The 14291-nt window shown below is 39.3% G+C and overlaps 1 protein-coding gene across 1 annotated transcript in view; it reads right to left on the bottom strand.

The window, feature by feature from the left end:
• Positions 1 to 238: 238 nt before the first annotated feature.
• LOC113675163 (mediator of RNA polymerase II transcription subunit 23) overlaps positions 239 to 14291 on the bottom strand; it is a 29792-nt gene continuing 15739 nt past the window's right edge. Inside the window, exons 23-40 of the mRNA XM_027191707.2 lie at positions 14141 to 14207; positions 13659 to 13786; positions 13249 to 13315; positions 12580 to 12633; positions 12249 to 12357; positions 11665 to 11736; positions 10832 to 10942; positions 10297 to 10356; positions 8929 to 9042; positions 7633 to 7732; positions 6626 to 6724; positions 5868 to 5898; positions 5232 to 5338; positions 4524 to 4774; positions 3802 to 4049; positions 2852 to 2972; positions 1865 to 1950; positions 239 to 1085 (exon numbers count right to left, since the gene is read on the bottom strand). Coding sequence (XP_027047508.2) covers positions 941 to 1085; positions 1865 to 1950; positions 2852 to 2972; positions 3802 to 4049; positions 4524 to 4774; positions 5232 to 5338; positions 5868 to 5898; positions 6626 to 6724; positions 7633 to 7732; positions 8929 to 9042; positions 10297 to 10356; positions 10832 to 10942; positions 11665 to 11736; positions 12249 to 12357; positions 12580 to 12633; positions 13249 to 13315; positions 13659 to 13786; positions 14141 to 14207 — 1970 coding nt within the window. The 3' untranslated portion in view covers positions 239 to 940. The remainder of the gene's footprint in view (positions 1086 to 1864; positions 1951 to 2851; positions 2973 to 3801; positions 4050 to 4523; positions 4775 to 5231; positions 5339 to 5867; positions 5899 to 6625; positions 6725 to 7632; positions 7733 to 8928; positions 9043 to 10296; positions 10357 to 10831; positions 10943 to 11664; positions 11737 to 12248; positions 12358 to 12579; positions 12634 to 13248; positions 13316 to 13658; positions 13787 to 14140; positions 14208 to 14291) is intronic.

The raw sequence follows: 14291 nt of genomic DNA, 5'->3' as shown, positions 1-14291 counted from the left end.
GAATACATGATAACCTGCAGGTTGTTTACAAGAAATCAAAAAGAAAAATAACTAAAAAATTTCCTCACCCCTACGGAAGTCAAAAAGTTAGATCACCAGCCACAAGTACTAATTAAAGTGCTGTAAGTATGACCACGCTTGTCACTTACACTTCAAGCAGTTTACACAACTGTCCGTAGAGTTTGGAAACCCACAATCATAATTCAAGAATACACAAGCAAGAACCAAACAATGAAGATCTGTAAATTAATGAGCCTTTTATAGCTGTACCGTGATGTAGACTAAACACTGTTATTTCAACACAGTCTAAAAATTTAAGCGTTAGGAGTCCATAAGTTTACAGCCCACATATATAAAAGAACTCTCCTACGAAGATTACATTAATCAGTTACATTAAGTTCAACTTGAGTTTGCCTTTTGATACCGGTCACTTTTCCAACACGCAAACTGTCTGACAACTAACTTGCCCATAACATCCTTCATAACCACTTGATAATGATCTCATCTTCTTAAAATCATGACAGGTCTCGAGTCAACGAGTTAGGCATAAACTTAAGGATTTGACAGAGAATGTTGGCAAAAAAACTGATATGTGGGCGAGTGGGCTCGTTGTGTTGGCGAGTTTGATTTCGTTGAAGTTACAGGGTTACATTTTATTCACAACATGGCCATAAGCTGATGGAGCTGGGTGGGTCCTTCAAATGCATCTTCCAACATTTATCTTCCCTCATCCATCCTAATCTTGACTAACACAGAAGTCACGTTGATTTACGATACAACAAGCAACAACTACATCTAGTGTTGAGTCAATGAGTTATTTTCTATCCATTCCTTAATTCACACGTTTCCGGCCTTACAGCAAATTTGTCCCCAAATGCGCTCTCGTATGGAGCAGTTATTCAATGCATGTCTGTCCGTGAGTTGAGTTGGTCAGTGACGTTTAAGCCAATGTTGAAGTATCATCTCTCTTTACATTCTGTGTCATGAATCTCAAACGAATCTGCAAGGACTGGCGAAGCTGAGGAATGATCTTGAGTACTTCATCTTTGATAATATCTCCTATAAACATGTACTTTATGTGGTATCTTAGATATATAGTTAAAGAACTTAAACTAATAAATGTTCTCTACATTTTGGAGATCTGACGGGATTTTCAAGTCATTTTTGAAGAAATTGTAACACTTTTAAGTCAGAGTATTAGAGCGATCTTAACGAAAGGAACGACAGTGTTACCTTAAATAACCTGATATTTATAGCGAATAAAGGGGGTAAGTTTCTAAAGAAACTGTGGTGCTGCGTCGGTGGGAGAGTTTAGTAGGTAATTTAGTGTTAACAACTGAGTTGAAAACGTACATTGGCCACAGTAAAGAATAAAAAAGCTGACATTTCGAACGTTAGCCCTAACGCTCGAAACGCAAGCTTTTTATCCTTTACGGTGGCCAATTTACGTTTTCAACTCAGTTGTTAACACTAAATTACCTGATATTTACAGCGAATTGCTGTATCTAACAATATAATTCTTAAAAATAAACTTCCGTTACAGATAAACCTTTTCTTCTATTAACGCATGCAAAACATTTGAAAAAAAAAGGCAGATGATGTAAAATAATGTAAATTGGCCACAATAAAGTTTCTTGAGCTGACGTTTCGAGCGTTAGCCCTTCATCAGAGCGAATTGTTCACTCTGACGGAAAAACAATGACCTTGTTACACCCCCCACCGACGAAGCACCCCATTTTCTTTAGAAACTTCCCCACTCAATTCATTTGAAGAGGTTTTACGAATTTATTTGACAGTAATTCTTAATCGAGATGAGAGCATTTTACGACAGATTCATCCATAATATTCCTTTACAGCAGGATACAAGAAGTCACAAATTGTGTCAACGTGGTGAATATGCTGAACTTCTCTGTTAATTTTTTCCAGCAGATGATACAGCTCCACAACAACCTGTCAAATTAAAATGAAAATAAAGAGAGTCAAAATGCACCAGTTTAAATAGATGAGCTATTCGCTCACGTACACGGTTGGAGCAACTATCAACTATACAAAACCGCACAAAGTTCACTTTCCATGCCACCTTCTCATCCAATCACCACTTGGCATCTAGCCTGCGAGCAGACCGTTGTTATTAGCCCTTCGGCAAGAGCGTTTCATGCTCACTAAAACCTTGGCAAGTACCTGGAAAGAGGTCTGGAATCAGGTCTAGCACTGATAATGAGTACCAGACCTCTGACAAACCTCTTCTCGACTTGGGTCAAATCTGCGGGCGGAAAAAACGTGCGTCCTGCAGCGCCTGCTCACAGGCTACTTGGAATCTCGCATTTTCTTGCCCTTAAAAGTTGGTCACGTGTTTTAACTTCCAGCTCTGATTGGCTTGTGATGGTTTCCTTCGTTCTCACCAGCCCTTATAATTATTTTGCTTCTTTTTTCACGACAGAGGGTTATAATTAGTTCTATTTGCCTTCGCTAAAATCGTTAGTCGAGATTTGTCTTAACATGGACACTAAAATATCGGGTCACCGAAAGTATTTTTTCAGTTTTTTTTGGGACAAAATCAGCTGTTTTGAAGCTGACTTTACAAAAGCTGTTAAAAGGAAATGGTAGATGACGAGAAAACACAAGCGACACATGGGAGACTGGGAACCGCTCAGCGAATATCGCAGCGACTGGTCACTGCGGAAAGCTACTTCGCGTGATCTGCTTCCAAAACAAGTTTACATTCATGTTACGGATCGAAATCGAAGCGACTTAATTCTGCTGCAGAGACAAAGATTTTCACTAAATTCTTAATGTCAAACGAGGCAAACGTAGTAACTCGTCGCTCAGAGTGTTCCGCCTTACAAGATACCTCTTGTAGACATCTGAGTCTTTCTTGGGAAAAACGTTGAAGGAATGGTCCAACCAGATGACACACGTAAAGAAACTGAGCCTCATTTGTGACCAGCGGAGATACGCGGTCACGAAGAAACCTATGAAGAACAAAAGGCACGAGTTAGAAAAAAAAGGGAAGGCTGAATAGTTGAAACTAAGGTCTATGAAGGTAACACAGTGCACCTACGCTTAAGGGTCCTTCAATATTTAAAACCACACTTTGTACACGGCCGGTAAGATTGAGATTTTAAACAAACCGTTCGTCAGGAGGCCAATCAAAACTACGATTAAAAAAAAGAGAGATAAAACAAAGGCAAACAAAAAGTGCCAAATTTTAACATCGCATTAAATTGTGATATGATTAAGTGTCTGAAGACATTCGTAATGCTCAGGGTTCAGTCACGTTTTCCAGGGCTTGAGACAAGGTACATGCATGCATTTTTATTTCGCATCGGTTAGTTTGGTATTTTTTTTAAACTTTGTTTACTCTTAGTTAGGGGTTTCATTAAAGCCAGTTACCGGCGGTCCACTGTCGCCTATAAGACCTCTTACCGCTATCTGTTCAGCCTGCGAGCAGCACTCGTGTTTGGGTTTCGTCTTACAGCTCATTTCCGGGCATTGCCGCTTACACTATTGGTAGTCGCTTACGCAAAAAGTTATTGAAACCCCTGTTTTAGAGCATAGTTTGTTTCGGGTTCTATGACACTTAACTGAAGTGTGTTTTTGGTTACATATAAGTAACTGTCTTGAAAGCTTTGGTCAAAATGACTTGAAGTCATGCTTTGTAACTAAAAAAAGCATTCCTGTTGGACAATACCTTATTATAATCATAGAAGGAAGTCGAAATACAAGTACACTACGCAGTGAAAGTTTTACAGTGACAAAAAATATAATACATTTGGGCGCAAACAATTCAGCTGTACGTACTGTGGAAGCTGGCTCAGTTGACCGATACTTGTATGGTGCCAGACCGCATGCGCGACTGCCAAGACATAGTCAGCGGCGGTCTCTGAATGCATGGCGACATTGGTAGAGAACTCTAAGAATGAGTAGGGGAATGGAGCGGCTCTCCCACGGTCCTCGAGAACGATAGGAGTTGTCGATACTTCCTTGGCAGAGAGCTCTCTTCTGAGAGCCATACAGATTTTATCATACACTACACTCCAGTAAGGCTCCTAATGATTACATGAGAGATAAAAACAAAGATAACGGAAGGTAGTCCAAAGCGATAGTCTTATTAGATTAACACTTTGTAATTCTTCTTTGGCTCAGAGGCCGAGTTAGACGAGATAAATCGAAGTACCGTTCGTATTCCTTTGTAAAGCATTGATAAAAAAATAAAGCCTTTTCGAACCTTCAACTGTAGATGCAACGAAGTGCAAGAGAGAAGCAACTATTGGATCTGTATCATTAGTTGACGTTACAACCAGGTGACCAGGAGTATTGCCACAACCACGTGACCGGAAGGAAACGCTACTCTATCGCAGGTACCTCTTTCCTGCGCAATTCATAAATTTTCCCCGAAAGTTTCCTGGCACCTATTTAAACTTCTGAGTTGTTAGCAGTTTTGCGTAAATAAAGTGTCCTACCCAAAAAAACGTAACACACCCCGCCATAACTTCTGAGAGGAAGTAACATTCTCAACGTACCGGAAGTGCGGACAAAACTAATCCGACAGCATTGATCCACTCCATAATATTTGCTCGAATGTCACTATCGTGTGTCACATAGCTTCCTTTAAAGATGACGTCAAACAACGCTTCACCAACTTCCGGTCCCTTAACAGGTAACGCCATCAGTTCCACCCAAGTTACGTGAAGTGCATGCGCAACAGGATTGGGAAATTCGTTGAAACGCCAATCACAAGCTGGAAATGGCGGCGGGGTTTTACCAGCAATGGCTTTCCAGTTGTTAAGTTCAATATCGTCTGTTTTAAAGTAACTCACTGGGTATAGAGATAAATAATGTCGGGTACAAGTCTCACCTTTATTTAGTTTGTCAACTGAGTGGACAATGAAAATTGGCCAGAGAGTTTATGAAGCTGACATTTCGAGGTAAAAATTACGTAGGAAGAGCCACGAGTGGAGGTCGCAATGTTGTAGATCTTTAGATTTCCCTTTCCTCTTCTTCTTCGACAATGTTCAATATTAACAAATGCAACTTATGAAAGGGCTACCGCTCGACTGCGAAACTTCAGCCTTAAAAACTCTTTCCAATGACCAATTCACCAAATCACATTATCAGCTAAGTTGATAAAACCAAATTATCTTGTTACAACCCTTGTCACCTTTAAGTCTCACCCTTTTTTATTATGAAATGAAGTCAAAAGGCCAGTTGTTTCTGAACAAAAAGGATACTATCCACAAGTCTGCCAATCAAAGAACAATAGTAGGCGAGATCTGGGGTCCAGGAGTCTTGGCCGGTAGGTTTAGACAGGAACTCCAAATAACCTCTAGACAGACACCTGATGATACACAACACTGTTTACTTCTTTGCCAACCTAACCCTGACCCTACGCAATTATCTCCTTTCATAAGTTTTTCCTTCTCTCGTCGCTTGATTTATATTGACTCAATCTCTAAACATATAAAATAATATGCAATTACGCAAATATAAAATTTCTAACGTGGCCTCACGAACCAGAAAATCAGAGAACCAGAGAAGATCCAGAAGGAAATTTTCATGTTCGCACCTAATTGAAGAATGGTTTCTCTATTTTCCTTTATCGTGATGTCGCTTTGTATTATGTGAGTCCGGATTCTGGACGAAGTGTCCGCTACAGCGAGAGAAATGTCGCGCTAGAGGGCATAAAAGTGTCCGCATTTCCGTAATAGCGAGAGCCCGTAAGCGGGAGTTTATTTCAGTCATTTCTTTATGCGTTTCGCCGGAGGACTGGCTCTTGTACTCATCAAAATGTCAAACCACTTCAGATTATTACTACTCTGCGGCTAAGTGTGTTGGCAAAAAGTTACAGACAAAGGCGCAATACTCACCAGCCTTCCGGATGGACATCTTTTTGAGCACCTGTCAAATATGAATGGAAAAAAATTTTAATATCTCTATAATTTTACCGTCATGGACAGCCATGTCGTAGAGAGCCACAGGTAAAGGTTGCTAGGTACCATATCCTTTTTCGATCGACTGAAGGATCGAAATTAACTTTCCCTCTTTCCCGTTCTTCTTCGACAATGTTCGACATATTTCCTACCGTATTTCTCCCACAACTTGAGCGTGTCTTTAAATCAAATCAATATCGATGTTGGATATTCATTTTCAGCCTGTTCCAGGCGTTCAGTTAATGAAACAGAGCGAAATAATGAATGACAGAAAGCAGCAGAGGAGTCAAAAAGCGAGGGGGTTTGGGTCGGAATATTTCTCGCACTCAAATAAATGTATGAATGGTACATAGACGCGCTCTTCTCAGATCACAACCTCGTTCAGGATCTCTCTTCCTCCCGCCATCAGTGATATAAAAAGTGCGGGAAAACGCGTGTGACCAAGTTATGATTACATTGGTTTTACACTGATGTAATTGGTTGAGAAGGTGCCACATATTCCTGAGCCAGTTACAAAGTTAGTGGAGCAAAACAAAGCAATTCCATGTCCGTGATTTACAAAGCGCCCTCTTTTCACCAGCCAGACTGCACATCATTCTGAGGGCCTACAGAGACTTAATTTGACCTTACCTTCATCCTCAGGGTGTTAGCTACAGAGGCTATAACTTAAACGAGTAGACAAAGAGAAAACTCACTAGTAATCGCCCCGACAAGCTTCTTCTTCAAAGACGCTTTGTCTCGAAGGCAGTGCTCGTAATAGTGTAGTGTGTTGTACAGGTAGGTCACAGGGCGATCTGATGAAAAAAGAAAAGAAAAGAAATATTGAGGGTTCAACCAATTGTTTAAATCTTGATTCCCAACGACTTAAATCTCCCGCAAACTTAGGTAGATTTCTACTTCTCTGAGGGTCAATCACCTTCTAGTTTTACCCTTAACATTCCAGACTCTTTCCACTTCAATCTCTTTTGCTTTCCCTTCATGGGTCCGACTCTACTACCCACTGTTTTTGATTACTTAGAGCAAACCATCAACTACAAAACTTTTCACGATAATCGACCCAAATGAAGAAAATTAGAAGTCAAAATAACTCACTGAGTAACTACACTCAACTGTAAATGTACACTAGTTTCTTGGCCACAACAACCTTGTTTACGAGCCCAGATAAACCAGTTAAGTGTTCATTAGAGGAGAAGACAGTTAAAAACTAAAGCAAGTAAAAACTTTCAGCTTTGCAAAGTACAATTCAATTTTGCTATAGACGAACTTGTCTGGTGACATTGTTCAGTAAAGGGCGTATTTCGACTGGGTGTTATAAAACCAAAACAATTGCAATTAAGTGATTAATCAGAACAAGAAAAATTTCGTAAGGGACAAGAGATAACTCACAGTAAAAAAAAGAAAACGACGGGAAGCGAGGCTAAATTAGGCTTCCTGATTATCTTGATTTTCTTAAGTTGCCGAGTTTCAGCCGCAAACGGTAGTTCAGGTGCACTGATGAGATACTTCAACCGCTTCAACGTAAACCAGTTTAAGAGGCTGATCCCGACCAAATACGACCTAAGATACCAACTTTACTCTCTTTGCTCTTTTTGATAAGAATTTATCGGTTGATGTGCATGTGTCAACGGCGGCTTGCTGTTCAATTAGTAAGAAAACTAATTTTCCATTATGAGCTAATAAACAAAAAGTTACTTCAACAAACCATGGAATTTGTAAAGGCAGCCTAGGTGATCGAGAAGACTTTCCAATGACTTGTGTACTGGTGCAAGTTCCAAAAAACGTTGAATAACAATGTCAAAAACCTAAAACCAGAAGGCAGTTGAAATAATAAACAAATCTACACAGTCAAATGTCATTTGATTGTTTCGTTAGTATCTCAAGCATCTTTAATTTTCACTGTCGTTTTATTGCTTCGTTAATATCTCGCGCACTCGAAGGTTTCTCTGTCATTTGATTATTTCGTAAATGTCTCGCGCACTCGAAAGTTTCTCTGTCATTTAATTTTTTCTGTAATATCTCGCGCACTGGAAGGTTTCTCTGTCGTTTGATTGTTACGTTAGTATCTCGCGCATTCGAGGGTTTCTCTGTTATTTGATTGTTTTGTAAATATCTCGCACACTCGAAAATTTCTCTGTAATTTTTCTTTAACATCTTGCGCACTCGAAGGTTTCTCTGTCATTTGATTGTTACGTTAGTATCTCACGCACTTGAAGTTTTCACTGTCATTTGATTGTTACGTTAGTATCTCACGCACTTGTAGTTTTCCCTGTCATTTGATTGTTACGTTAGTATCTCGCGCACTTGTAGTCTGTCATTTGATTGTTACGTTAGTATCTCACGCACTTGAAGTTTTCACTGTCATTTGATTGTTACGTTAGTATCTCACGCACTTGTATTTTTCTCTGTCATTTGATTGTTACGTTAGTATCTCGCGCACTTGTAGTTTTCACTGTCATTTGATTGTTACGTTAGTATCTCCCGTACTGGTAGTTTTCAGTCATTTGATTGTTACGTTAGTATCTCACGCACTTGTAGTTTTCACTGTCATTTGATTGTTACGTTACGAGAACTTTTAAGAAACGTTTGTGATTAAGCCTTTACTTTTAAGTTAGTGACTCGCGCTGTTGTAGTCTTCTCTGTCTTTTGACTGTTGGGTTAGTATGTCGCCCACTTGTCGAAAGGTGAGTTTTATGGTCGAAAAAATTGGATCGATAAAAACAATTAACAAAACTCGTTTGGTAACTCTGGTGTAATATGCCAAAGCAAGGGCCTATTTAGTCACGATATCTCTGAGTTAAAGGAAATCAAGAAATATTTGTTTGGTACACCTTCCACAATGGGGAGAACAAAATAAACAAAGGATGGACATATTGCACTTAAAAAAGGTCGAAATCTTTGGCTACATCTTTCAAGATACGCCAACCGCTTTTCTACACCAATATGACAATATATTAGGCCTCAAATTTAGTTATCAACCTAATGATGACTCAAAACTTACCGGCAAAAACCTAAGACACACGTTACCAAAGTAGATAGGCAAATATTGCACTGTTGGTACTGAGGTCCCTGCGGATTCCAACAAACCTTCGAAATAGAACCTCTCAGGGTAGGTCTGTGATGTAAAAGTTAGACGAGATGAGAAGAATTCAAAAGAAGAAAACACACATCCTCCACATAATTGGCGAGGACAATAAACTCATTTGACGGGTGTTAATTCTAAATTTGACGGTTTGTTTGCATTTTTTTTCTGGTTTGAATGTTTTCTGTAACACGAAGCTGTACCACATGATTTATGAGCGCTTAATATAACCCCTTAAACTGCCAGGAGTGATAAACATGTATCTTCTCCCTGTAATATCGATACATTACCCAGCAAGCAGCTATTGAGAATACTCAAACTTATCAGGTAGAAGTTGTTATCTTGATTAAACACCAAATTCTGGTAACTCATTTACAAGGAAATGTGTGACAGCTGAACGGGAGAAGTAACAATCGGATCTCGGGAGTTAAGGAGTTAATTTAACATCTCATCAGCAAACTTATTTCGTCAATAACCTTCACGACAGTTCTATACAAGGAAAATTAATACGTCAAGTAAAGATATTTTTTTCCTTGGTAATTTAGTATTATCAACTAAGTCGAGAACGTAAATTGGCCACCGGAAAGAGTTTCAAAGCTGACATTTCAAGCGTTAGCCCTTTGTCATTTGCTCTGATGAAGGGCAAACACTCGAAACGTCAGCTTTAAAACTCTTTATGGTGGCCAATTTACGTTATCAACCCAGTTGATAATACTTAATTACCTTGTTATACTCTCCCACCGACGCAGCACCACTATTTGTTAGGAAACTTACCCCCTTTAAATGTTTTTCTATCCCGATAAGTCACAAATAGGCAAATTCAGAAATACAAGACTTTGTTAGGAAAATAGCTTTGTTATTTTTCAGATTAAATATCTCGTATTTACCGCGAAAACGAGGTTAGTTATATGTTTTGTATATCTGTGGTTTAAATGGATGTGGAATATTTCAATTTAAACAAACTTTTGAATTTACAGGGCCGTACAGTGAAAATTGACCCATAATGGCACACGAACTGACTGAGAGATAAAATAAAACGAACTACTGCTGGCATTGTAAGAGGGTTTCAATGGTGTTCTCTGTTAGCCGTAATACGGCCAAAAAATTTGGCTGATTGGCGTTAAAATTGACACATTTTAACTGTAAACTATCTTTTTTTGATCATAAAGGAAGGAAGGAAGGTAATCGTTAAAAATGGCCAAAAATTAAATGTTAGCCGTAAAAGCCATCACCCCATTGAGACCGCCTTGTAATAGATTACATGCGGCCAACTAGTTGACAACTTGCCGTGTGATAGTTCATGTGTTTCTGATGCCATTCATTTTGTTGCCAGTGGTGAGGAGAGTTCTAAATGAAGAAAGGAATTTCACAATTATTATGAGCTTCGGAAGAACAAAAACAAAAGGCAAACAGAAATGCAATAAATATATAATTTAGCTATTACCAGTCTTAGGACCTTTTATAAATATGGCGTTGAAATTCACGGTCTTCTTCGTAGCCTTCCAGAAAGAAAGGTCGCCTAAAATACTTAAAGAACTAGCGGGGAGTGGGGATGCGCACTAGTAGGGGCCTGGGTTTGATTCCCGGACCCGGCGTGACATGTGGGTTTAGTTTGTTGTTGGTTCTCGTCCTTGCTCCGAGGGTTTTTCTCCGGGTTCTCCAGTTTTCCACCCTCTGCAAAAACCCACATTCCAAATTCAAATTCCAAACCTGGAAACGGTGGACAAGAAAAACTATCTTGTGGAATATCCACTGCTAAATTTTCATTATTATTAATATTCCCATTCCCTCTCTTTCATTCGCCAGCCAACTACACACTTACATCTCGTATGAACGAATTCACACGGTTTCTAAAGTCTTGAGGCTTCAACAATAACAACTGAATGATAAAGAAGCAGACTTGGGCTTCGTTTCCTTCATGACTTCGCAAAGCCTAATAAGAAAATAATCGAGAGTTACTTTTCATGAAAGTAGAAATAAAAAGGATTTACGAAGGCAGATCTACCCCGTTAAACACAGCGGTCAAAAGTCTGCGCATGTGCTAACGTTGTCATGACCAGGTGGCGCGCTCCCATGACAAAGTTTTCTCACACGAGTTCCAAACAACCACACAAGCCAGTAAGTCATGGTGTTTTAGAAGCGTACAACTTTTTCGGTAAAACTCAAAACAGAATGGTAAATCACCAACATACCCGTAACTGGAAAAGCTTCGAAAAGTCTTGAGTTTTCCTCTCCCCTTCGATTGTTTCCTTTTCACGGATTTCTATCCTCAGTTTTCTTTCGCTTATTTTGCAAGACAGTGGTTTTTTCCTATGTTTTCCTTTGAAATTTTGCGAGGAAATCGGCGCGCGGGAAGTGAATCCCCTTGAGCATGCCCGACCTTTCAGGGACCTCTGTGTTACCTTGTATCTCCCTCTAACTTGAAACGTTTCGAAACTGGACCAATTTTCTCAGCACGTATCTTTGAAAGCTATGCATCAAATATGCGTATTATAAAATACAATTTACATTTCGGTTCCTCAATGGCCGTGAGATTTAGATGGCTATTCGTTTCTTTTGAATTCTACCACAACTCGAAACAATTCTGAAAATATTTGCTTCAAAACGAAAAAAAACAAAAACCTCAAATGACTAAGCACTAAAGACTAAACCAACCAGACAGAGGACCAGCCTGTCCAAAGTAACAACGTTGTACTTCCATATTAGGTCATTCAGGTGTACAATGCACTGAAGATGAGAAACAAGTCAATTTTCACAAATTAGCGTTAAATTATCCTGAAAATGGGTTTCCATTTATGAAAAAAGAAATACACACACACAAACAAAAGGCTGTGCAGAAATGTACCATCTTAGTTTAACCAAACCTAGATAGATATTGAAAATCTCAGCAAGAAGTATCTCGAAATATCAGTACCTATGAATCAACCGTGAAGAGCACCAAACCATGTCACCATGGACTTAAACGGCCAAGCCTACCAAGAGTGTCATAGAGCTCAGTGGCAGAGAATTCGAAGTACTAATCGCAAGGGCGTAGATTTAACTACCATTGGGAGCACTCGAAGTTCTTTTTTCCGAGTATGCCTGAACCATTCACTGACTAACAACATCTTTCATTTAAAATCACCACACTCAAATTTACCATTCTCATTTATATCAACATTAAAAAAAAAACCAACTTACTAACAATTATATCTCTTATGGCGAAAAACAGCCATCAGACATAAAGTGCCTTCTCTGACCTTGTTAATGTGTTTTCCTGCCGCGGATGTCGAAAACTCGTACACCAAATAATCGGCAAATACACGCACATGCGCGGAAAGAGCTCGTGCTCCCAGGCGCTCCAACACTCTGTATGAATGAGATGATAAAGTTATTGAATGCTAGAGTAGGCACTCAGGACTGTGATGCAATCACTTAAACAAATGCACAGAAATAAGAGAAGACCATTCAATTTTTACAGTAATTATAAAAAGAATCATGAACTGATGAGCAATCCAAGTTTAAAAACACAAAAACATGGTTTTGATCCCTGCGTTGAATCACTGCCCTGATACAGAACAGTAAACTTACTTGTGACAAACCGGGCTTAGGCGGTTTGAATCTAATAACATCTTCCACAAAATGCTGCAAAGTAGGAAAACCTATCGTCAAGGTTTGCTAGGCTTATAGTTCATGTACAATACATAAATTTGCCAAAGTCTTGAGTAATCATAAAGAACACATCAACTTTGTTGGAAGGCCTAGAAATTTTGGACTCATTGCCTTGTTTTGTGGAGCATGAGCTGTCAGCAGAGCTGAATACGAAAATCGGAAATTCTTTTTTATTAGCAAAGCTAAACATTGCTCTAAGCTGAACAGTTTGCAGCAGCTCCTGTGCTGAATATATCTTTAAAAATTCAAACTTAACAAAAGATTCCATGTTGCCGTGAGTCCGTTCAGAAACAGATCACAGATAATGTCAAAATGTGGTAAGAACAAAAACAAAGCACACTAGGTGCAGCCGAGTGTGTCACTAAATGGTTTTCTTACCACATTTTGATATCATCTGTGATCTGTTTCTGAACAGTCTCACAGATACATGGATTCCATTTGTTTTATATGATACAAAAGAAAAATGTTGTCAATGTTGACGTCATCTAGGCGTCTGTCCTCCAATAGATCACAGGTAAAAACCAAACATTCGGTATTATTCAGCTTATCATTTAAAATTTCTTAGAGCTCGGTCATGGTGATGCTTACCAAATGAAAACATTTGTTGAAGATGGATCCGCAAAATGATTCAAGATTTCATTTTCTGAAGACTTTGCTGAAAGAAGAATATAAAATTCAAATTTAGGCTTTAGCCACAATATTTGAATAGGTTTATTGTCATTTCCTGACCCCCACTAAGATTGTGGTAATACAAATGAAATTGGCTCCTTGCATTGTGCATAACTATGCTGGGATTTCGTTAAAAGCCGGTTACTGTCGGTCCACCGCCGCAGGTAACACCTCTTACCGCCGTCTGTTTAGCTTGCGAGTAGGCTCTCGTGAGGTTTTGCCTCTCATGGCACAGCCGCCTTCTTCACCAACAGCAGCTGCTTATGGAAATGGTTATTGAGACCCTGACTATGTCATGTAGGAAAGAATTATTTAGACTTAGAACTTACTCTTCCATCTTCTATACTCGTCTTCGACTCTTTGTCTAAGCTCTTGTTTGGTTTCATGAGGGCAAGGGTTTTGTGCGTAGAATTGTTGAAGAGGCTGAGGAAAGCACGCCAGAGTGTGACTGGCCCAGCTAGTCAGAGTGAAAAATGTAAAAAAATTAAAAACAATCCAACCCAAAGCTTTTAGGTTAACTAACGACCTCAAAACATAGTAATTTCCAATACAGTGTCGAAAGTAATCCGGCATTGCTATGGTTTCGCTTTACTTCACTCTGTGATTGGTTCAGAAAATTCGCGCCACTCTCTCGACCAAGATGGAAAACAAAAACCAACCACTAGTTGGTCGCGCGCGTTTTCCCGTGCTTTAAGCAGTTTGGTCAGTTGATTAACCTTGAGTTCTTGCTGGCTCTTAAAGGTATTTTCCTTTCTTCTGATTGGCCCTCAGGCTTGCGATGACAACTTTGGTTTTAGTTTTATACACTTACCTATGTGGAGTATTCGCAATCAGCGATCTAAGGATTCCTTCGTACCAGTTAGAAGATGATTCAGCAGCTTCAAAGAAAGATTATATTGCGTTTAAGGTATTGTAGAAAAGTGGAGAACAGAACGGAACTTTTAATGACAGAGGTAATCATT

This window comes from Pocillopora damicornis, chromosome 12 (assembly GCF_964200805.1).
Source record: "Pocillopora damicornis chromosome 12, jaPocDami1.2, whole genome shotgun sequence".
Classification (NCBI taxonomy): domain Eukaryota; kingdom Metazoa; phylum Cnidaria; class Anthozoa; order Scleractinia; family Pocilloporidae; genus Pocillopora; species Pocillopora damicornis.
Note: the sequence above shows the minus strand (reverse complement) of the source record. Positions and strands in the feature narration are given on the sequence as shown.